The sequence below is a fragment of the Melospiza georgiana genome, chromosome 17 (genome assembly GCF_028018845.1).
Source record: "Melospiza georgiana isolate bMelGeo1 chromosome 17, bMelGeo1.pri, whole genome shotgun sequence".
NCBI lineage: Eukaryota > Metazoa > Chordata > Aves > Passeriformes > Passerellidae > Melospiza > Melospiza georgiana.
In genome coordinates this window covers 327,612-352,523 of record NC_080446.1, presented here as the reverse complement: position 1 = coordinate 352,523, position 24,912 = coordinate 327,612, and the positions used below count along the sequence as shown (strand labels likewise).

The following is a 24,912-nucleotide window of genomic DNA, read 5'->3' as shown; positions in this document are numbered from 1 at the left end:
CCTGTGTAGTGTGGCCCTGGGGCGGGGACCTGCCTGCTGTCACCCCAGGATGCGGACCTGCCTGCTGTCACCCCGGGGCAGGGCCGCTCCTTGCTGCGAGAGCTGCGTGCCAGATCTGGTCACTGCAGCTTTCTCCATCTCACTCTGACCAAGCTTATCCATAACACTTACCTGTAAACAATCCAGGGAAGTACTGACAATGCGTGGAGACTTTGACTGGCAGGCCAGCTCAAATGGAAGGAAATATTTATCTGCTTCAATGAAATTTGCTTTTGGTGGAGCAGCAGTGCCTTCTCTAGGTCAGATACAAAGAATTATTAATTTTTCTAAGCATGTATATCACAGTAAAACACACTTTCTTCTTTTTTTGAATTTAAAGCTAAATAATGTACAGCAGCATACAAATGTACTGCAGCTTTCCTCCATATACTTTCTTAAACAAAGATCAATTTTCTTTAAAAAACACAAAACCCATTTTACATTTATTTATATTCTATCTGATCTTTTTTGTATCTTCTTCAGCTTAACTCTTCCCTCGCTATACTCCAACACTGTCCCACTACCTGAAATATTGGAAAACTCCTACACAACTGCTATATCTACCCATGTTAATCAAAATGGATTAAACAGTGCCCATAAGCAGAACACTAAGCAAACAGAAACACATCTGGAGACCCAGTTGCTCTTTTTCAATTATAGCACAGTGCTGGAAAACTTTTTTAAAACTTTTATTGCAGCAATATTTAAATTGGTCTTCTTGATCTAGGTAATAAAGAGTACATGCTATCAAACAGAGGGTATGTACTGCTCCCCATAACTTCCTATCAGGCTATTGAGTCCAGTAAAAGGAAGCAAAAAAACGGCACCTTTTAGAAATTTCACAATTTATTTTCCTGGTGAAATTCATAGGCAGTTATGGCTTGAGTACCCACAGCCACAAACATTGTGTAAGTGAAACACACAGGCCAGGCCACGTGTTCTTGGCAGAAAGGTGGGTCTGGGTATTTACAAACTCACTGCTATAATGTATATACACTCTTACACTTCCCCAAAATTATTCCATTTGTTCTTGTCACACCCTTCTGTTTAGAGTAATTAATAATTTACCTTTGCTTTTCCAGCTCACTTTTTATTTCATCTGGAAGAGAAAAAAATGCAAGCCTTAGTTATCATTATCAATAACACAGTAATAAAGCTAAGATGTTTAAATCCAGTTTTGCACTTCAGTATTTGCTAGTCCATTCCTGTAACACCTCGGCTTCAGAGATCACAGTTTCACCAGTTATTGAAAGGTGTAAGCACTGAGGCCTTGGGGCTTCAGGGTCAGTAGGAACTTTGCAGCTCTGTGACAGCCCAAAGCCAACACAACCATCCCCTGATTCTTTAGGCTTCAACAGGAGAGGAGACAACAGAATGGAGGCTGTTGGTAAGAAATTACCAAGGTTTTCTGTGCCAAACAGACAACGTAAATCTTGCACAGCATCACTTCTTAAACCACTGTGTTTTTAATTCCAGGATCCAGCTGGCCTACCAATCAGGTGACTAGTCAGAAATTCAGGCCTTTTGATTTAATTACCTTCCCCACCTTTAACATCATATAATCCAAAGAGCTACTGAGAATGTATGTGACCCACCAATGAATTGTGCCCCAATGTATTGTGTTTTGACTGCCTTGCTCTTAGCACGGTGCATTCCCATAGCATGCAGGAACTGCTGCTTAAAACATGGACTCTTCTGGGTAGCTTTACATCTTCGGAACGCTTAGTCCTGCCTCCAGGTCTTGGCAGAGAAAGACATATTTTAGCTATAGCTACAATCCCAAGTACAGCAGGATTCCAGGGTCAGCAAAAACATAATTAATGCTGTATTTCACACACCCTGTAGAACTAAGGCATACAGAGCTTTTTCTTAATGAAGAAATTTTTCTAATGCAAAAATTTCCACTAAGTTTCATTTTCTTTCAAGGAGATCATTTCCCCCCATACTGATTGTTTTGCAAAGTAAAGAACATGTTGAACTGAAAGATTAATAAAGATTATAGTCTTAAGGAGACATGATCATGCCCATCTTTACTGATACTTGTCATAGATCTTGCACTGGAAAAATAGTGCAAGAATAATATCCCATATTAGATCAACAACAGTTTAACTCTCAGAAGTACTCTATAAACAGCAACAAAAAAGATCAAACCAAGGCCTGACCAAGTTCCCCACAATTTTATTATAATAAAAGCTTTTCTAAAGACATATGAAAATATCTTCACCACAACAGTATTTTAACAGATAATACTGGCAGAAAAGAATAAATGAAAGGACAAAAGGAAGCTGCAGGCACACTTCTGCTACTGATTGCACCAAAACAGTTTGAAAACCTCCACATCTGAAGTACTCATTTGGTGGTCTGACCATCACAAGTGAGTGAAACAGAAATAGTTGCCTAATTGAAGGCTGCTGCCAAGAACAGCTTGCCAAGCCCTAACCAGACACAGCCAGCTTCCAGAAACCGCCCGCCACTGGTCCTGTTTTCCTCCAGTCACAGGAGTAAGGGGCACAGCTCAGCTCCCTCCTGCAGCTACAGAACAGAGTCCCACTATTGGTCAACATCTTGTCACGCCAGCACCATGCTGACCCTTCACTTAGTGCTTTAGGTACCAGAGCTCCCTGTCTCTCCCACGGCGCCTCCTTCAGTCAGAAACATCTTCAATCCCTGCGCTGCCCATCTAAGTCCAGCAGCATTCCTCCCAGGCAACAGACCTGGAACAAGAATGGCCTTGCAGCAATTTCTTCCAGAGTTTCTGGCCATAAAAGCAGAATAAAGCTGACATTGGGTAGCTGCCTTTCTCTAGCAGATGGATAGGTTCAGTTCACTTGTATTGAAAACTACACATTAAAGCAGAGGACATTTGTTGTCTGCCTGCAGCTCATTGCCTGCTCTGTGGCCTTAGAGTCAGGTTTGTGTCAGTGGCAGCAAGCAAGCCCCTGGGCAAAAAATGGCTTGTGCTGGCACAAGGACACGGGCCATGGTCCAAGCAGCAGGCAGCAGGGCCAACACAAACACGTGGAGCAGCAGCCAGAACTTCCCTCCCGCAGGACAGTAAAGCCAACCGCATTGGCCAAGCCCAGCCTGCCTTGGACTCCAGGCAAAGCCCAACAGGTATGGATCACACAAGGCTGTGCAGAGCCCCTCAGAAAAGGGCCGGGGCAAGCCGCAGTCTGCTCTCTGCCCCAGCACTCTCTGAATTCGCTGGACAAGAGGCCAAACAAAGAAACACCACTTACTTTGGACATCTGTCATTTATACACAGAGACTTCCTAAACACAAAACCAGATTCCTAAGTGAAGGCAGGGCTGAAAAGATTTTAACTTGTTAACAAGCTAACTGAACAAATTCTGTTGTTCACAAAGCTTGAAGATCTGTATGTGGAGCTGCCCAGGCTATCAGAGAAGGCTGCAGAACTGGGGTGGCTGCACAGTATGTCATTAAAAACAGCCCCAGTAGGGCAGGAGTAATAGTTTATGTGAGTGACCCAGATGCACAATTATGAACTGTGGGGATACAGACAGTCAGTATTCCACTGCAAAATTTTCAGGATAACTTCAGGAGGTTTATTAAGAATCATGTGTACGTGGAGCTTCATGTAAATGAAAATGGTCATTATGCAACTATTTTTATACAATAAAATGGTCTGTCGAAAACAAACTTTCTTCAAAACAGGGTTTTCTAAAGCAGAGCAGAACAGAACAGCTTCTCTATTTAAAACCCTCAATTTCTCCCAGTCTCCCTCAGGACTTACTGGCACTACAACTACAGGAGACAACCGTTACACCTACTGATGAAGCAAGAGACTGAATGAAGGAATCTATTCAAACTCTGCTTACTTAACATTAACACTGTGTATTTCAAAGGAGGGCATGGAAAGAGGCAAAAAACCAAAAAAAACACCACTGTGAAGTGTTTTGTTCCTTTTCCTCCACACTTGTGTTTCTGTCCTTTATGCACCTAAGTTACTTCTGATTTTTACAAGGTCATGTGTATTTTGTAGTGCAAAACTGATCAGTATTAGCCCAGTGAAAGGACTGAATTACAAGGAAAAAGAAGAATTTAAATTTAGAAAACTTAAAGCAATTAAAATTTTAAAAAATTAAGAAAAATTAAAACAATTAGAATTAAAGAATACCTATATTTCCTATACAAGAGAGACAGCAACATTTCATAGTAATTTACCTAAATTCTCAGGAGCTACATGTACAAATTAATACAGAACTCATGTAAGAAAACAAGAGCATCATTCCCACAGTTAGAAGCTTCTTTCTCTCTCACCAAACAACAGATATAGAGCATAGATAAGCAATAGAAACACTACTGCAGTAACACCATAGCAGAAGCCATAAAAACTGGTTCATTTCTATTAGGCAGCTGTAGAATACACCCATTTCTCCCTATTTGGAAAAAAAAAATCATCTTAGATTCCCTCGTCCCAGGAGCAGATATCAGCTACACATGCTCCACGCCTGTGTTGCCTGGTTTATAAGTGGCACAATGCCACAAGGCTCCAATAAAAACACCGCTGCATAGAGAAGACTGCACAGCAAAAGGGATTTACTAAGTAGAAATGGATTATCTGAAGTATTACTTGGAGAAAAGTGCAGCAGACAACAGATGACACAATGACCACTTTCATAAAGTAACTACATTTCTTTCAAACAGAATTAATTTTATTCAGTGTTAACTGGACTTTTTATTATTATTCACAGCATTGAAGCTTCTTTCATTCCTGACAGTTTCTGCAGGTTACAAAGTTCGGCCTGAATTCTTCAGACTGCCAGTAACATTCTTCCGACATTTTCTCACATATTTACTATTGCACAGAACTTGAAAATTAAGTTTACACTTTTGGAACTGTCATAGTCTTAGTTAATACAAAGTATGTGCTTAATGAAAATTAAGTATATGGAAATAAGACTGATTTTTTCAGTCGAGAAAAGAAAAAAGGCTCAATCAAAATAGAATAAAGTTTGGGAGGGAAAATCACATGTAAATAAAAGAAACTCCATTCCTGTTAGCAACCTAAAATAATCAAGTAATATTCACCAAATGTAACAGAGATCCTCCCATACAGTCATTCAGGCCCCTAACAGTTGGTCAACATAAGGTTATCTCTTTATGCTGATCTCTGCTTTAGTCCAAGAAAGCCCACGGACTCCTTTTCAAAGCAGGTTTATTCTGTCCACCACGAGAAGCATTAGCTCCCCTGCCACAGGCTGCACCTTAGAACATGCAGGCACAGCCATAACCCAAGCGGCAGGTGCCAACACTCCTGCTGCACAACACTCCTCCCAAAATCACCGCCTCCAATGCCTCAGCAAGCACCGGCCTTCACCAGGCATCTTACAAGGAAGTTCCCTTTCTCAGCCTCTAGATATATTTATATAGCAGCAAAACAGGTCCTCAGCCCAGTAAATGGGTTCAGTGCATGTGGGGGCAGCTGGGGAAGAGATCAGGAAAAGGAACTCATTAGGAAAAGCAGTCTCTAACTGCTGGGGCATATGTGTTTACACTACAGGTAGCTCCTGCAGATCTCTGGCAGCAAAGACTGCTGGAAGATAAAAATGACAGCATTTCTTTAAGCTCACTCTGCCTGAGACAGAACTTGCACCTGCCCAGCCTCCTTACATACCCAACCTGTCTTTTCTTGTCTTGGATACACGAAATGCTCCCAATTCAAAGGAAATTATTGATGGGAAGCAACCAAAGCTGAAAGAGAAATGTCACTTTTGCAAATTAAGAAAGGGCCACAGAGAACTCCAGCTGCAGAGCTCTACTATTCTCCTCAGTTTATCTTTTCCCTCTCGGTGACACAGAGATGTGTCACATGTTGTCAGAACTTTTACCACAGAGACCTTTACATAGCTTGTATTTGCAGATTTCAGGACCAGCCCACCAACTTCACAAAAAGCGCTGCCAGCTCTGAAAACATCACAGGTATTACGTGTACTTGGCCAAAATGCTAACAGTCCTCAGCCAGTCCGAACACGACCTGGAGATCAGGTCAGATTTAACATCCCGAGAAACTCTGGGACTCCGTAAGTCCCAGTCGACGGCCTTAAAAACTCTTGTTTCCTAGTCCAAAAACTGCAATTAATTTTCTCAAAACCGAAGTGGCAAGACCAAGACCCTCCTGTTTCACATCGAGACCAGAACTTATTAAAACAGGTATTTGGGGGCTTTCCCCTCATATTTGAACGTCCTGTACTGGAGGAAGAACTGTCTCCCTCCGCTCCAAGGTCCCGATAGGATCTCCCGCATCCTGCCGGGACGCGAGCTGGAGGGCACATGTGCCGGAGGGCTGGGCCCCTTCCACCGCCGCGCCCCGCGTGCCCTGCGCGGGCCGGGCCGGGCCGACTCACCCAGCGCCACCTGGCAGGCTCTCCGCAGCTGCCCGTGCGGGGGCCGCTTCGCCTCCTTCTCCGCCAGGATCTTCTCCAGGGCCCGCGACACGAACATGCTCTTAGTGCGGGCGTCCTGCTCGTGAGCCGGTGGCTGCATGACGAGGCGGGAGCAAGAGCCGGGCGGGCGCTCGGGCCCGCGGCACCACCCGGAAGGGACGCGCCTCCCTCAGCGGCCGCGCCGCCGCCGCCACGGCGCCGCCATGTTGGCACCGTCACGTGACTCGACACGGCCCTGGCCCCGCCCGCAGGGCTGCGCGTGATGGGGGCGGAGCGAGGGGCGGAGCCCAGGGGGTGGAGCGAGGGGGGTGGAGCGAGGGCTGTGCCAAGGGCGGGGCGATGGGCGGGGCGGAGTGAGGGGCGATGGGCGGAGATGAGGGCGGAGTCTGAGGCTGAGGGCCGGGTCCGTCGTTCTGGAGAAAAGCTGTAAATTACTGCCCGGGAGGCCGCCTTGGTGGAATGTTGGATTTTATAACGCTTCTAACCTAAGTATCTCCCCATTCCCATTATCCCTGTTAACTCTCCCACAGTCTTGTAACGAGGCATGGAGAGAGAGCACGTCTGAAAGAGCCAAAGTCATATATTAATGAGGACTCACTAAAAATTAAATTTTCAGTCACAGAAATTAACCCTCTGTTAATAACCTTATACCTAATTGAATCTTCTCCCTTTACCCTTTGCCTAGGTAAAGCACGTCGCAGCTGAAATCCAGTTCAGGGCTCCAAAGCCAGCAGTGTGTAAACACAGTGTGTCCGTGTTTACTCCATTGACACCCTCCTCGCTCTATTAACCACCACTGCACACAGACGTCACTTCATGGAAGTTCCACAAAGGTCTCCTTCAAATCCACATGGCCACATCTAATGGAGAATACAGGAGCACATTCAGTTCTCTAGATTGCAGTTTTGCTTCCTTTTTCTCAAACAGCAGGACTCTAACTCTTAAAATGTCATCAATGGACCTTTAGTGTTGATTTGTCAAGAACTGCAATTTTTGTCCCCAAAACCACTAACAAGGGTTCTGAACATCTGTGCAAAGCATCAGTTTAGTATTATTTCCCAGGGAAAATTGACCTGTGCTTGTATTTTCAGACACATATTTTCTAAATATGCTCCCAGTAAGAAATGTGACTGCAAACCCAACCTTCAATGTACACATCTGGATGCTCCTTTCACTTACACTGCTGCTCATTAAGGGTAATTCTATTGTTATCACTGAAATTACAGGGATGCAGAAGTGACATAACTAAAAGACAAATAAGGGCCTGAATCTTTTTTGAGAGTTGCTGACTTAGTTATTGACACAAAAGGAGGCTGTAATTACTGTCAGCAGCATTGCAGAACTAATTAAGCAGCAGAACTCTTCACATATTGTCAGCCAAATTATCAGTTCTGATTTTAGGGTTTTTATCATGGGACAGGATTAGTTCTCAGGAGAGAAGCAAATGGATACAGGCTAGTTTTCAGAAAATAGATTGAACAGATGGTTTAACAGAGATTTTTTAAAAAATTTCTATCGGACAAAACCCCGTTTTTGAAATCATGGAGTAGTATCTGAATTCATAGGCGTAGGGCTACACTGAGGTTATGGTTTGGATTTCAAAGAGCCCAGATTCAGTAGCAGGCCTCAGTTTCAGTGAGCTCTCCGACTGCCAGGTGAAGAGCACAGAGCTGGTGGATGACACGCTCCCCTAGCTGAGGTTTGGCCAAGGGCTCCTTTCACCTGAACACCAAATGCACCTGGGCTTCCCAGCACATGGCATAATGCCTCAGTGTCTCCCAGCCCACATAAGGTCTCAACCACCAGAGACAGACAGTTCTAAAGTCTAATTAGGCCTGCTCAGTGCTCTCCTTACACTGACATCACTGTGTAATAACCAAATGTACTGAAAGAGTAATGGGGTTGATATCATTCTCACAACTATTTTCAAATATTCTTTTCCTCAAAGTATTTTAGGATTACAGTAGCTGATTTCTGAGGGAAGGATGTGAGTCATTTGGCTAATTCCAAGGCAATGCAGCCCGGTGCAATGCTGCTACTGAGCACAGCACTGTGCTGCAGAGCATAGCTGCACAGTGAGTGTCGCTGGCTGCAGGCAAACAAAGAAAGAAAGCCTTTCCAGTGGGAGAGAAGGCAGACCAAGGGAGAAGATATACATGTGTCTGCATGCATCTGCTTGCCAGTGGATTTAGTGCCAATTACAAGAATTACTATTAAACTGCTGTAAATAGCTCATTGTGGCGAATGCGTCTGTAGTGCGAGACATAAATCATGAGCAAACAATGCCTAACAGGTGGACGGAGTTCACAGTTTGTACAAGCTACTTCCTTGGCAAGAAGCTCTCTGGATATCTGCCCAGAGGCCAGGTGCTCTGTACTGACTGACAGGACTAACCTCACAGCACTTTCCCACTGGCATGTTGCTGCATAGCTTGTTTTAGGAAGGAAACCACAGTCTAAAAATAGATGCCGAATGGACAGGAAAATTCTTGGAAAACCAGCACTGGTCTGTATAGTAGCTTAGTTCCCAGTGAAGCATTAGCATAGAACTTCTTTTCCCTTCTTCTGCCTATTTTTAATAATTTCATTTGGGACTGATTCTATTTATTCTGCTTGGCTTCCAGCCACTTTTCCTGCTGTCCAGTAATGTACTTATTAGTGGATTTCCCAGGGGGGTCCTCATTTGATTCACTGTCTCAACTCTCTAATTTTTTCCAGTTCAACACTGCATACCCTAAAATCAATAAATACACATAGTAAAGCATTCTCCCACTGCTAGCAATATAATTAGGTAACTACTAAGTGAGTAATTATACAAGTATTTATGTGATATTAGCAAGGCATTTCACCATGATCTGTATAGACAATGCTCTCCCTTTCATTCCCGCTATTTTCTTCAAATCCCAGTCTTAGACCATCTGTATCTTCTGACCCTCTGACTGCCAGCAGCCTCACACAGAACTTGCACTCCAGCCCAGAGAAGCTCTGTGAATGTGAAAAAAGGACAGACAATATATCGAAACAGCACTGTGCAATGTCATAAGATTAAAAGAAAAATCACTTGGCAGGAGAGGCACTGGAGCTGTTTGTCCACGGAGCTGGGCCAGGGTGGGCAGGAGCTGCTGCTGCCAGCCCTGCACTGCTGCCAGCCCTGCATTCCTGCCAGCCCTGCACCTCAGACAGCATTGCACCTTAGCCAGCCGTGCACTGCAGCCAGCCCTGAGCCTCAGCCAGCCCTGCACTGCAGCCAGCCCTGCACCTCAGCCAGCCCTGCACCTCTGCCAGCCCTGCATTCCTGCCAGCCCTGCACCTCAGACAGCATTGCACCTTAGCCAGCCGTGCACTGCAGCCAGCCCTGCACCTCAGCCAGCCCTGCACTGCAGCCAGCCCTGCACTTCAGCCAGCCCTGCATTGCTCTCAGCTCTGCACCTCAGACAGCATTGCACCTTAGCCAGCCGTGCACTGCAGCCAGCCCTGCACCTCAGCCAGCCCTGCACTGCTGCCAGCCCTGCATCGCTGTCAGCCCTGCATCGCTGCCATCCCTGCACCTCAGCCATCCCTGCACCTCTGCCACCCCTGCACCTTAGCCAGCCCTGCATTGCTGTCAGCCCTGCACCGCTGTCAGCCCTACACTGCTGCCACTGCCTGCATTGCTGCCAGCCACCGCCCAGTTCTCAAACCTGACTGCAGCACTTCTGCTCGCTGCTGGGATTTGCCTTTTAGCCCAATATTTTACCCTAAAGTAAGTTACAAAGGATAATAGCAGTATTTTGAATAGGTGAGGTTTATGCAATTTTAAGTAAATACAAATTAAATTCTTCTTTCCTTATAAAGCCATCAGGACAGATCAGATTTGCCGTTCTCTCTCTCATAAGAGAACTTGAACTTTCTTATAAAAAAAACCTGAAATACATACTTTGGCTATACTCCAAATCTGCATTTTCATTTTTCTCACATTTCAAAGGATCGGCATCCTGTCTGCAGAAACTAGACAATTGCCCCACAGAATAATTTTGTTAAATTAAATAAATTTTGTTTTGACCTTTAAATCAAAACCAAGTTAGAAATTTTTTTTCACTTGTCCTGTCAGAAGGAGCCGATGCTGAGATCAGCTGTGGTACCAGACTCACGTGAAGGTATCGCAATAAATCACGTATGCTGGACAGAAGCAGACACAGACCCTTCGATGCTGAGCTGCAGCCTCTATTCCTTGTTATGATAACAAATAATATGTAACCATAAGAGGATGTGTTAGGAATATAACTATTCAGACAAGCAGAGATGCAATAGAATCTGAATATCAGACGTTAAATCAAAGTGTTCACGTATTCAAATATTATTGCCCTGATGGCCCATGTTATTGAACAACCATTGCTCTCACTGATAGCAGCATGTGTTTCTGATGAGCAGCAGTCCTAAACACAGTCATTTTAAGAGCTTAATATATTCAGGCTTGAAAATTTCTAACTATTTTCCTTTTATAGTGTTTAGAACTGTATCTAAGCCACAAAAGTCTGCAATTACCTAAATACAGAGAAACATTAGAAACAACATGTTTTGAAAACAACAAAAAGTGCATTTATTTTTAAAGGATAGCAGCCAAAGTGAAGGAGCAGTTGGGAAAAATATTTTTGCCAACTTCTGCGTTTGCCTGCAGAGTGAGAAGTGTAATTGTTTGGAAAGATGCAAATGCAATTGAGTCGCTCCCACACCCTGAGGTGCTGGAGAGGTGGAAGACCCAGGGCTGAATAATCACTCACTTGCAAATTTCCTGTCTGAGAGGTGATAATGAGACTTTATTTGCCACACAAGCAAGTGCTAGTTGGAGTTGTGTGTATCCGAATGGCACACAACTGGCTGTTCCACGTTGTTTGTGCACAGAACAGCCTGCTTTGCACAGCACTCTGCTTTTCACCAAGGCAAGTGTATAATGAGGTAGATTTTGTTGACACAAACCTTGTACTCAGTAAAAACAAAGGAAACAGAATACTAAGCTAGTGAAGATCCTGGTTTTCAATTTTAGTGGGTTTTGATCAGGATAACTTCAATCAGAAGATATGAGTAACACTATGAGGAATTAAAATAAGCGACCTTCTCTCTGACCTTTAATCTGATCTTTATTTCTCATAACTTCTTGTAAGAAACTCAGAGTATCATCAAGAAATGTCCCTAGCTTTATCATACAGTACAGACCTTAGTCGTGTATGTGCAGAACTCTTTATGTCTTTCCCAAAGGCAGGTCCTCGGCTCCTTGATTCAGATTTAAGAAGGCTTGTTTCCTTTCCTCTCAGCAGGAAAGGCTTCCTCTCTCTGCTCATTACTGAACTCATTTATTCTTGAGTTGCAGTTGGGTATTCTTCAGAGGAATCTTCATTGAGACAAAAGGAGCTTTGTTTTGGTTTGGCTTATTGTATCTTCTTCCTATTGGACTAGAATTAAAATGTGTAACTCAACAGGTCCAGTGAGCTATTCAGTCACTCTTATTTTATTTAAGCTTCACTTTCTTTGTTCTTGCAATATTTCCCAAATGCTTTATGAGACTAAATGTTACTGGATCAGAAGAAACATATTGAATAAACTGAAACATTGTGTGTAGAAATTGGGTCTGTGGAACTGATCCTTTCTCTCTCCTTCCAGAATGGTTAAGATTATAAAGTGCAAAAATGCTTTTCTATGCTGTTGTCAATGGAAACTTTTCCACAATCTTCTTGAAAATCTCTGTCTCATCTTTATATTATATCTTTTGGCCTTCTTTCCAAAACCACTATTTTGTTGCTCTAGTTTCCCTTTGTCTCTGTACTTCATCACTTGAGTCCCAGCCACCATTTTATGGAAAGTTACAAAAAGTAAAGGTGCAAAAACTGAATTGCAAGATGTTGAACTGACACAGAGGGAAGAACCTGTTAGCTGTACTGGTCTGGTGTTCTAAGGCAGCATGTTCAATTTGAAACAGAAATGGTTCTGTAATTTCTTCAGCCAGTAGAACAGAAAAACAATTTCCATATCATCATCCCAATGAAATGTGGAGACTCAGACTGGCTTACCCACCCCTTTCCAGCCTTTAGCAAGAAGGCATTGTCAGTGACTGCAGCTGGCGTGTTTGTGTGAGCACTCACACAAGCGTGCTTTGCTGCCCTGGTGCATACCAGACAGAAATCCAGCCAAAGCCCACACTTCACACACAAACCACTGCCTTCTACTCCTCTAGAGGAGCACAGGACACATGGGACCCTGTGGGGGCTTTGATGCTGGAGTGATGACAATACAGGCCTAGTGCAAGCCATGTCCAGAGCATCAGCCACTCCAAGAGAAGGCTTTGTCTGCCTTCTAAAGAGCTGTTCTCTCTCCTTGTGCTGGAGAGAAAGCAAGCATAAAAGACATTTTGCCGTCTTCCCCAGGGACTGACAGAGCTCAGGGCTACTGTCAGATGTCTCCAAAACTCCCAGAAAAGTCTGAATTGTGGCGGTCCATTTGAGCACTTGGGATTATTGATGTAATAAAACATCATGGAGGTCAGCAATGGATGTAAAGCTGTAACAGTGTCTGTGCAATGCAGTGCAAAGCATCCTGAGAACGGGAAAGAACCTTCTGCTTAACTCTGTACACTTTATACTCACCTCACACCAGGATGTCCCTATGAGCAACAAAAGCCAAACATTGTGCAGGCCAGAGACAGATACCTATGACTTTGGTAAGTAACTTTTGTTTAAACAAAGCATTCTCTATCAAATTATCTTTCCTTTTTCTCCTGAAAAGCGATCTCAGCATAGCATTGAGCCTACAGTTCCATCTTCCGTAGCAAAGCATATGAGCGTCCTCCTAACTGTGTTGCTAATGTCTTTCTGTTAAGACTTGTACAGCATTTACGGTGTAATTCAAATGAAAATGTTCTGTGATTAATGAGTGACACTGTTAGTTTAATGGCATTTTTATTGCTGCACTTTTAGTGTTTCTGCAGAAAGATCAACCAAGGAAAAAGAAAGAAGCCTGTTTTGAAAATATCAATAGTACAAAAAAGTCTGATTCCCCTTCCCTAGAGGGACTGCTGTAGTTCTGTTAGAGCTGGTGATGATTTCCTAGAACATCTTTCTCCCCTACACTGTGAGCTCACAGCCCATGGCAGTTCCACAAGGTCTAACGAGTGGTTATAATTCCAAGGACTGCATCCAGTGTTGATGCTGTAGTTATGCAAGGCTGTAGTTTCACAAATGGCTTTAAACTGATCTGTAGATGAGTTACTGCCAAAGGAGGCAATCCCATCCTTCTCCCATCCCTGCCCTTACCACACGACTGAACACCTCCTCTTATGCCTGCAGTAACTCTTGACAAGCACACTGAGCTTGTCAGGGAGCAAATCTGATTCAAAAAAGGACCTTTTGTTTGTTTGCCTTCCAGTTAATTTGAGCTGGATCAGCTGATCAGTTCCTGATCCTGTTCACCACAGTGTCACAAAGGAAGTGGTGAAAACATGCAACAATGTCAAAAGGGAAAAAAGGGTAGCTCACACTTCAGTTAAGTTCAACAATAAAAACACAGTCCAAGCTACACCAATGACTAAATGTTTCCAGGTTACATGAATTCAGACTTATAGATACAAAATGTGTCCACTACAATAACCATGGAGAGAGTTTTATACTGGATACAAGATGCACAGGGAGCCTATAAATGGCAAAATTATGTATGATGACCAAGCTCTCTGTTTTGTGCTGTTGTGATATGAAACTAGCTCCACCCATCCTTAGCAAAGATCTTTAGTTCATCAAATGCAGACGTCCATCACTCTTAGTATTTAGTGGAGAAGAATTCACATATCATCTCAGAAATGCATGTTAGTTTACTCATATACTCCAGTATTTAAAAAACCTGACCAAAATTGCAGGTGCAGACAGTAAATCCCAGACACCTCTGCACACTGTATTTGGAACACCAAGTGGCAAAGATGCAGGAGATGCAGCAGCACGTTCTGTGATGTTTGCTCCTCTTCCTCACGCAGCACACGGAGTGGGCCCCAGCCCAGTCAGTCCCTCAGGCATGGTCTGATCTTAAGCTGAGAACAATTCACCAATACCCCTTCAGCTGGCAACAGGATGCCGAGCCAGTGCCAATCTCTTGCTCCAAAATCATGCTCTATACCGTCAACACCACTGAGGTGCATCAGGCAAAGCAAAGACTAGAACTGGAGAAAAGAAGAGTGGATAGATGCCATGTATTCCAGGTCTATGTATGTGCCATAAAACATTTTCCTATGATCTTCAGCTCTCTGTTCCATGCAGAAGATTCTTTCCAGCTTTAGTTGTGAAAACACCACGAGTTTTGAACTGGCCACAGAATTCCAGCCTCCACCTCCTCATTACAATTTCTATACCTCGGTTGTGCTGACACAGAGGTAGGTGGCTTTTCCTGTTCAATGTACTGGCAGAGGAAATAATGCAAATACAGTCAGGAAGAAGCAATTTATAACAAAAACAAAAACAAGCACTGTTGTTCATGTTATTTTTACTTCATGTACTTACAGAGAACAAAATACAGAGAGTGAACCTTTGCTTGATTGTATCAACGCAGGGCAAATACTTATTTGCATACAATCTGCAAATCTTCCAGCAGCCTTTTTTAGTACTCTCCCAAAAGAAAAAAAATTGCAAGAATTTGTTAATTTGTTAGAAAAAAGTGAAAGAAGTTGCAAACTTGTAAATGGTCTCATATGGGGAAAAATCACTTGGAACAACCCTAGTTTAATTGACTATTTAATAAAAATCTGACAAACTTCCATTTTACAATAGAAAAAAAAAGAATTTGAAAAATTTTTAAAAATCATCCTATGTCAAGCATATTGAAGTTTGATATATCTTCTTTTTTTTAGATAAATATACCTGAGCCTGTTGTCAAGGCTGTGCTTCTCCATTGTTGGCTTTAGAGGGTAAAGATCAGATCATATAGCATTATGTCAGGAGTAATAGAAACACTTTCTGCACCTGACTTAAAAACAAAACTACTTAAAGCTACTCTGAATTGAGAAGGACCATTTGATTAATTAAACCAAAAATCTTCTCTCAGTTCAAGAGCTTAGTGAGAACCCTTAATTACATAATCAAAAATTATGTCAGGAAAGAACATAATGAAAACCTAATTATGCACTTTTTAGTATGTGATTAGTTTTAAGTAGGTGGGTATGATTGAGGAAGAGCAAAAGAGAGGAAATATGATTAAAGAAGTGAATCAGACAGTGGAAAGAAAAGAAGTATCAGAGGAGTGAGTAATAGCAAATACAGCCTTCACCCAGAGTGTCTTCCAAAATTGAATGTTTTGACTTGAATACAGAATGTATGAAATAACACACGCTTCTTCTCCAATTATATGTGTTTAGGATTTGACACAAATCTGAAACCTATGAAAAGGAGATATGCATTTCCAATTAATTAGTGAGTTCAGTACCAGGAATATTTTCAAAAAGTTTTGTCCATCTCCCTGGAGCTCATGGGAAGGCTGCAACTCTCCCTTCTCATGGTGTTGTCCCTCTGCCAAGTGAGACACTGATGTAATATTTTACAAAAGCTTGTGTGCAGGTGCCATGATACAGTTTATAGTATCTCTCTCTTCTCAAATCCAGAATCCTTTATGGCATGAAGTGGTGTTAACCTTCAGTTTTCTCTAGGATATTAGGGTTATCAAGTAAGTGGGGACACCAAGGAGAAGCACAACCTCAGTCACTGCTGTCTCATCCCGCTCACAGGTGGCCTAACAACCCCACAGGTAAAATCTGAGTCTCTGCCTGAAAACTCGTGTGACATTGTGGGGGCCCCTTCCAGTGGGCTCTGTTTTGCACATGCCCACAGTACTCTTGGGCAGCCACTTCAGGCCATGCATCTCAGTTTCCCTGTTTTCAAATGGACGTTATGCTTATGTCCTTCTACCACACACCATATGTCTAATTAAGTGCTTTCAGAGTTTAACTGAATGTGTGTATTATATTTTCTTCTAATCACAGAGAATTCCATCCACCCTTCCTAGCAATTCTTTTTCTTTGTTCATCATGTTCCCTCTAAGCCTCTATTTGTTCCAAGTCACTCTGCTGTCAAGATACCTGAGCATCTTTATCTTAAACCTATTTTTAGGCTGATGTTAAAAAGAGAAATGCAAATGCTCCACTGGCAGTCTAGGTTCCTGAAGAATCGGAAGCTAAGAAATTATTTTTGCAAAGCTCACTGCAAACTACCTCCATATATCTTGCTTGAAGATTAATAATTTGTAGAAATCAAAGGGATTAGTTCTTCGCTAGAATAAATCAGCAGTGGCTTTAGCAAAATCAGTTATCTGCAATGAATTATATAGGTACAAGTGAAAGTTGGTTAATGTCTGCTGCACACAGGCCAGAACCTGATTTCAACCAGACACATGGAAATCTCTATTAACTACATTATTTTGACTGAAGTTTCTAGAATTACTCTGTATATCTACAGATGCAATGTTGGAATTTAAATTAGCTGCTGACATTCAATAAAAAGGAGTTGGGGTTTATTCTCTGTTAAGCAGCAGCATTTCCATGCAAACACCTTGTGTGTCAAAGGAGGATTCAATAGGAAATGTGCTCATTTAATATGCTAATTACATATTCTTTGTCTTTAAAATAAAAGTCTGCATTAGCAACTAATAGAATCTTCATTCAAAAGTAAGGATTACGTGCATGTCTGCAATAATTTGGACTTTGCCAAAATGAATTTTCCTACAGCCAAAAGAAAGCACTTTATAAAAAAGAGTGAAAAATCTTCCTTTAATTTTAATTTCCAGTCACAAGTAACATCCTTGTTAAAATCCTTATGCAGTAATGCTTTCAATACTGCCACTAAAGCTAGAGGAGTGTTTTGAAGCAATGTAGCTTGTACACCATGGTGACAAAAAGGCAATTGTCCTCCAGCGGTGGAGGCATCGCATCGGTAAACATTCTACTTAGGCTGTGATAGGCTCCTGTCGCAGCACTTGCTATGGAAATGAAATTCTTATTGGATTTTTGAGGAAAACGCTGGAGACAGAGATAGCAAATTAACAGCTTTAAAACTAACAACTTTCTCACTCAGCCACAGGGTGGGGGCGTAGCTTTGGTGATGGTGTTTTTCCTAACAGGGTGTATTGTTATTTAATTAGGATATTTTTAAAGAAAGTCTTGCCACCTGCCTCTTGCCCCAAACAGAAAAAAACCCAAAACCATTCGATGATTTTAAACAAGGGATAAACTGGATACAAAATAAGTAAATAAATGGAAGTGACTTTCAGAAGAAAATGAAAGGTTAAATGTAAAGAACTTGAAAGAAACCCAGTGAATTTAGAGTCTAATCTGACCTTCTAGAGATTCTGGTTCGCTGTCCATGTCCCAGACGCGCTCTGCAGGGCTCTCCGCAGCCCAGGGCGCTCCTCGGCGCAGCTGAGACCCGCACAGAGCCCAGAGTCACCCCGGCCGCTCCGTCCCCTCGGTGCTTTTCCCTGGGACCCGACACCCAGGCCGACAAGGCCGTTCTCACATCTTTCCCCTTTTGAACCATGGTGTTTCAGCCTGACTCGGAGTGAGGGGAACGCTTGTCGCTGATGAGGATGCAGAAAGTGCTACCGCAGGGCATCACGAGAGCCATGGTAACCGCACACCTTGACCCAAGACTACCTCATTAGGAGACATGGGGAAATAAAATATTGACATTTAATAAAGACAATTTCCACACCTAGGGCTGAAAGCATTTGAGATATTTTCTTTACACTGCAGACCTGCAGCCTGCTGTAACTGTGTCTTGACCCAAGAGCTGTTTTTTCATTCCATATAATGTGATATCCGTGAAGCCTTGAGATGGTAATTGGGCGTGTTAGACTTATTCCTGAATAGAAAACTTAAAAACCAGAAAAATGATCAGTGAGAAAATAAAAAAGCCCGTGTTGAGATAAAAAAAGTTCAAGAGATATTTTGGTTTAGCCGGGGGAAGATTACAATTATTACATTATTTGTTACATTTTGTTTTCCTAAGTTTACTTTTTAAGGTAGTATATCCAATAAGTGTCTCTATTATTATGCCTCTTAGGAGTTCACATAATTAACATTTTTAAATCTTCCTCTTGAAACCATTTTCCCTAATTTAAAAAAAAAAAAAAAAAAAAAAAGAAAAGAAAAAAAAAGTATTTGTAGTCTGCCAAAAGCCTGGCAGTGTACTTGTGATGGAATGAAGATATTAGGGAGAATCTCCACCATTATGAACCTAGCCTTCTGGGAATGGGAGGAGTAGTGCTGAATTGCAGCCCTCAGCCTGGTTTTGTGTGCAGTTTACCCTGTTCATCTCTGCCCTTATGCTGGACACTCACTTTGCACAAGCAGTTGTAAATAACTTAAAACCTCTGCATTTTGGATTTACAGCGATGAAACTTGCTTTTGTATTTATTCTTTGTTGGCATGGAAGTCTGTGATTCCTTATTTCTGCCCGGTTGTGTCCATTGTGCTGTGTGCGTTCCTGTGTGACAACGTCGGTGTCTGTGTGACCCCAGCTTAGCGGTGGGCCGGGTCGGGCCTGTAGGGCTGGGGACAAGCCCCTGCTCGTGCGGGAAGCTGCGGTGTGTTCACCGCGCTGTGCTGTGTTCGTGTGCCGTGGGGTGAGCCCCGTGTCCGGCCGCCGCAGTGTGACCGCACTGTGTGGGCTGTGTGACCGCGCTGTGTGACCGCACTGTGAGGGCTGTGTGACCGCGCTGTGTGACCGCACTGTGAGGGCTGTGTGACCGCGCTGTGTGACCGCGCTGTGAGGGCTGTGTGACCGCGCTGTGTGACCGCGCTGTGAGGGCTGTGTGACCGTGCTGTGCGGGCTGTGCAGCAACTCCACACACTGTGAAATGCGGGGGAGCAGAGGGCGAGGTGTGCGGGGTCTGCAGCGCACGGGGGTGAGGGAGTGCGTGTGGGAGGAGATGGGGGAGTGCGGATGAGAGGCGATGCGTGAGAGGGGCTGCGTGCGAAGAGGACACGCGGCTGTGCGTGTGCTGGATGTGGAGCCGAGGACAGGCGACTACGAGGGTGAGCGGGACGAGGAGATGACAAAGCCGTACTGCCCTCGCTCTCGCCCCGCCCCGCTGCTCTCCGCCGGCCCCCGGGGCCGGGCTCCGCCGCCTGCGCCCGCCCCGTCCCTCCTTCCCCCCCCGCCACCGGGACTTCCCTTCGCGCTCTATTCAGCGGTGTCGCGCCGCTAGCCCGGCATGTCCCGCAGCCGGGCTTCGCCCAGCGCCCGGCTCCTGTAACGCCTCGGCCCGCGGGCGAGGCAGGGCCGAGGGGGCCATGGGGGGCTCCTGAGGGAGCGGGGAGCGGAGCGCCCGGCCCGCGCCGCCACCATGGAGCCACCGCCGCCCCCGCCCGGCGCCCCCAGCGCCGCCGAGCCCGCCGGCTGCCCCAAGGACACCGACCGCCAGCTGCGCCTCCGCCTCTGCGTCCTCAACGAGATCCTCAGCACCGAGCGCGACTACGTGGGGACCCTCCGCTTCCTGCAGTCGGTGAGTGGCACCGCGGGGCTGGGGAGCGCCCTCGGGGGCACGGCGGGGCCGGGCGGGCGGCCGGAGCTTCTCCTCCCGGCGGCTCCTCCCTGCGAGGGGGCTTCGAGGGCGGCGGGGCGCAGGTTGTGGAAGTGCCCGCGCCCGGGTCCGCTCCGCCGAGAGGGAGTGTGTGCGGAGAGGCCCGGGGCCGGCAGAGCCGCGGTTCTCTCGCCCCCGGCGCGGAGCGCGGGCAGCGCCGGCCCCTCAGCGCTCCCGGCCCCGCGGGGCGGCAGGAACCGATCCAGGAGTGGCTCTGCTCTCAGAATGCCTCGTCCCTTTGCTTGTTGTTGCTGCTCAGAAGTTGCTTTTACACTCACCTGGAAAATCTACTCTTACTGTCAGTTGTTTATAAATAAATATTGTACATGTATCTTTGTTAAATGGTAAACATAAATTTGTGATTGTGCCGGGTGTGTCTGTGCATGTGGAAGCAATTATACCTGCCTCTGAAATTATTCACGGGCTAGTTCAGAAGAAAAAAATCCATCTGGATATTTCCATTTTCCTATGTAGGTTCTAAATGTAGAATTCATCTGTGTACCACCACACTCCTGCAAATAACTAGAAAAGCATGTAGTAAAAGTTACTAGATAACAGATAGATATAGATATAAAAGAAAAACTAGTGATCACACAGTGATCAAGAATCAAAGCAAAGGAAGTCTCTGCAGAGATTTCTAAAAGATTGTTTCTTAAAGGGCAGAAATTATTTCTGGTGTTTTTCTAGATAAAGACTAAACTCTGATTTCATCTAAAAGCACTTAGACCCTGGTCCCCTTTTGACCTGTCCTTCTGGCAAGATTTTTGTTTGTTTGTTTTTTAAAATTAGTTTGTCTTCAGTGTTTTTCAGATTCACCAAAGTGGAAAACTGTCTAACATAAAAGATAAATTACAAGGATGTGGTTGCTTTATGAACTAGTCTCTACTTGAACCCTCCTCTACTCTCTCCAGTAATTGAACTCTGAGCCTTTAATTTGAGTTTTCCAACTGAAGTGCCAGTAGGCTTCATTTAGAACTGTGGTTCTGTCTCAGTGTAAGGAGGTTTTCTTCTAGGATGTAGAAGAGCCTCACCCTACAGACAAAACAAAACAAAACCAAAATCCCTCAGAAAACTCCTCTGTCCTAAGTACTGAATTTGAGATTTTGTTAGCTGCAGGCTAGAATGTAGATTCAAGCTACATATATTTTTAATTCCAGTTCTTACAGCTAAATGTATTCATAGTGTTAGCTAAATGGGTTTTTCATGTATTAAAAAAACAAAGCAGGTCTTTTATTTATTTGTATTTGTTAACTTGGCAGTTTTCATTAGAGCAGTAGTGAGTAATACGCCCTAGGTAATGGCAGGAGAAGATCCTGATGGAGCGCACTCGCTGGCTCTTGGCTGGCGCTGCTGGCAGTTAGAGCCCTTCTGAGGCACTTTGCCACCAGGTGTAGAGTGGCTATAGTATTATCTTGTGTTGCTTCTGGAAGTGCAGCTTTACCCCCCTATGGAATTTGTGTTTCAGTAATTATGTTTGAATAAAGCTCCGAGGGTTAGGATCTTCTTCATCTCTGGGCCTTAGTTTAGAGCAGCATTCATACACAGGCTTAACTTCATGCACATGTCAAATATTCATGTGCTGTCCTAAATAATGTCAGTTTCCTCAGTCATTGACCTACATCTTATGGACTGAATCTCTGTACAACTGCTTTCTTATAGCTGAATGTTGTTAGCCCCAAGGAAAGGAGAATGAGGATCTACTGCAGCATGTGAGGGTAAAAGGAGCAGTAGCGGGATGAAATTTTTAAAAATAAAATTTGGAGTGTGAAATATTTTCTGCATAAATTTTGTGGATGGCCATAACTTAATCCTTCTAACAAGACAGCCCACAAGAAAGAATTCTTCCCCACCTCCCACATTGGACAGCCAACACAACGTGCAAGGATAACATAATCTATATAATCACTGGGATTAGATGCAAAAGTTTTGCTTTAGGATACTGATGAAAGTACTCCTGTAGCCCTGGGACTGTATTCTCAGCTGTGCTTGGCCTCACAAGAGGCCACCCAGCTCGTGTTTGTTGGCTCTCCTGAGCGTGCTGGCACCCCTGCTCAGAAGCCACCCCTCCTGCCCCTGGATCGCTGTTTCCCCAGCTCGTGTTCTGTGGGCAGCACCTACCCAGTGCAAAATAAACGTACACTCTTATCCTGCCTGGGGTGATGTACCAGGTTAACACTCCAGTGTCACTGGCAAGGTCAGTTGTTTTGTCCTTAGTGTGAATTGTGCTGAAATGGTTTGTACTCCATATGATCCAAGTGTAATTTTGGCTGCCCTGAAAGACTGCTGTTTTGTGCAGAACTGCAGTACCCTAATCTTCTGGAAACTTGTTCCTGTCAAAAAGGAGATGAGACAGATGTGGAGTATGGGTTCCTTTGCCTAAGAAACATCAATAGCTTGGGTTAAATAAAGGAAGGCTGAAGCTCATATCTTTTATTATCATAATGAATTTCCCCAAGTAGGCTGGGACAGCTGTGCTTGTATGAGGGAATCTGTGCTCTTGGTTAAATATTTGCTATTGAAGCCTTAGTCCTCATTAAGTGTTCTCAATAAACAATGTTTTAAAAAGCAAATAGCTAAATTCTATGGGTTTATTCACAGCACTGAAGATGCTTGCTAGCAGCAGCTTCCTGTGTTCCCTGGTAATGTACAAGAATCTCTTAAGTATTTAGAATCTTGTAAGTATTTAATGCTATGGGTTTGCAAATGAATCAAAATAACCTCAGTTCACTTATAGTATTTTAATCTGTTTTAGGAGATGAATATATGATCATGTTTAAGGAAAGGTTTCCTTTTTCTTTTCTTTTTCTATGTTCAGAAATGTTTTCCCACTAAGGTGCAGGGGAAAATAGGTTCATTATTAACATAAGGACTCAACCCTTATTTGCTTTACCTAAAAGATTGTGGTCCATATTTTGCTTTCATAAATTAATAAAGTGAGTATGTAAAATTTAATATAAAGCATAATTAAAGTTATAATTAAATAATTAGAGTGATAGAACATGGACTTCTAACTCTCTTCTACCAGCTCAGAGCTGATGACCTGAAGTTACTGATTTAGTTACGAATATACGCACATGATATGGTGTCCTGTTTTATTTGCCATTTTGTTAAGCAGGGATGGTATTATTGCTAATTATGGAATTATTCTTGAAGAAGTGCTGTGTAACTCAGGAGTACTAATAGACAATACTGCAGTTATGCAGCTGTGTTACTGGCTGTACTAGTACATTACACAGACAAACTTTTTAAGCAGCAGGGAGAACTGCATGGCGCAGATGGAAATATATTGCTGCTAACATCATTAAAAAACTACTGATACTCCACAGAAGAAGCAAAGTGGAAAATTGTTAGAACCTAATGGAACTTCAGTAAAAGTTTAAGGAGTAAGATAAACTTCAAAGGCATAAAGACAGATAATTCTGTTCTAAGTCTCTGGTGTGATCATAAACCATAAGGATTTTCAGTCTCCAAGCTTTAAGATTCAATTAATCCTTTGGCCTCTTTTAACTCTGTAACATCTACAGAAAGTTTATCTTGTCCTATGTAATTTTGTAAATACCTTTTTTTTTTTTTTGAATGGCAGCAGGTGATAATTTAGTTTGAGTGACCTGCTGGATAAATGCCAGCATCTGTCTGGTGGCATGCAGTCTTGTGCAGGAATGTGGGGCTGCCAGCGCACTGCTGGAGGTGCAGTGTCTGCAGGCTGCAGCCCTCAGGCTTAGCCAGGCTCTAGGTGCCTGTTCCTGGAATGTCACTTGGTACAGAGAAGTCATGCACAGTTTGTTGGGGAAAGAAAGGTTGTGGTGTGTTTGACTGTTGCATGGTCATTCCACAGAAACCCAGTCAAATCTGACACTAATATTTCAGTAATTAACGACCAGCTCTCAAGTAAGGAGACACAGGAGCCTGAGTGATTTCAGACATACTTGTCAACCATCATTCTAAAAACAGATGAAATGGTGAATACACAGCAGTTGGCGGTCAGGTTTTTAAAAGGTTTTTTTTACCATTTTGTAGATATAATAATGAGTTACATGTGGAAGTGTTGGAGCAGTAGTTATCCAGTACGCTGGGTTGCAGTGGTAGGTATTTTGTTGCATCACTTTTTTCCCTCACATTCATTTATCTCATCGAACATTCAGCTCAAACCTGCACATGCAGCTCCCACAGCTTAGCTAATTGCAAATATATGAAGTCAAATTGTTCTCTACATTGTATATATATGTCTCTTTCACCTATCCAGAGACAAACCACCAACTTGCTAATTTTAATGTCAGAATGACAGGATGTACTTTTAGCTTGAGCAATTGCTGCTTGTTCTGTGCAGGCATGAAAACAGTAGGAAAGGTGAATTGTTACCAGATAGGTATCAAACTGGATAAGTAATTGTACCAATACTATTTTTAGATTTTAGTGTCATGCATTCCTTTATTTTTGTATGAAAACTAGAGGTCCTCTTCAATCCTTTTAATTCCGTAAATGTTACATTAGGACATGTGCCATCAGATAAATTAGCCCACATCCTACAGACTCAAAATATTTGTGTTTTGCTCCTCTTTCTTGCTTGCCTTGTAGGTGTAATTGATCTGTCTCTGGGTTTTGCACTCCACCCATCTTGAAACACGATAAGCATCACAGGCTTTGTTTGGTCTTCCCCCCCCCCTTCCCTTTCTATTTCACAATCTTGTTTGCATCCAAGATAAGGCTCTGGTGCTCTAATAGAGTAGCAAACAGACCATTTGTCTCAGCTGTGAGCTGTGGTTTCCTGTCCTACCCTGTTCTCTGCCTGTTCACCCTCGGTAGATAGAGATAAACACTGATTCTGGAAGGTGAACCATATGGTTTGGGTAATGGTGCTTCTTTATTAGGAGACAGCTAAAAGAGCA

The 24,912-nt window shown here is 43.5% G+C and overlaps 2 protein-coding genes across 5 annotated transcripts in view; one reads left to right on the top strand and one right to left on the bottom strand.

Moving 5' to 3' along the window:
* ARFGEF2 (ADP ribosylation factor guanine nucleotide exchange factor 2) overlaps positions 1 to 6,628 on the bottom strand; it is a 33,458-nt gene extending 26,830 nt beyond the window's left edge. For all 3 annotated transcript variants that reach the window (XM_058036041.1, XM_058036042.1, XM_058036044.1), the window contains exons 1-3: positions 6,408 to 6,628; positions 1,108 to 1,138; positions 172 to 295 (exon numbers count right to left, since the gene is read on the bottom strand). In XM_058036041.1, the coding sequence (XP_057892024.1) occupies positions 172 to 295; positions 1,108 to 1,138; positions 6,408 to 6,546 (294 nt within the window). In that variant the 5' untranslated portion in view covers positions 6,547 to 6,628. The remainder of the gene's footprint in view (positions 1 to 171; positions 296 to 1,107; positions 1,139 to 6,407) is intronic.
* A 13,161-nt stretch (positions 6,629 to 19,789) lies between these two features.
* The window catches only part of PREX1 (phosphatidylinositol-3,4,5-trisphosphate dependent Rac exchange factor 1), a 117,599-nt gene continuing 112,476 nt past the window's right edge, over positions 19,790 to 24,912 (top strand). For both annotated transcript variants that reach the window (XM_058036047.1, XM_058036048.1), the window contains exon 1: positions 19,790 to 19,948. In XM_058036047.1, the coding sequence (XP_057892030.1) occupies positions 19,790 to 19,948 (159 nt within the window). The remainder of the gene's footprint in view (positions 19,949 to 24,912) is intronic.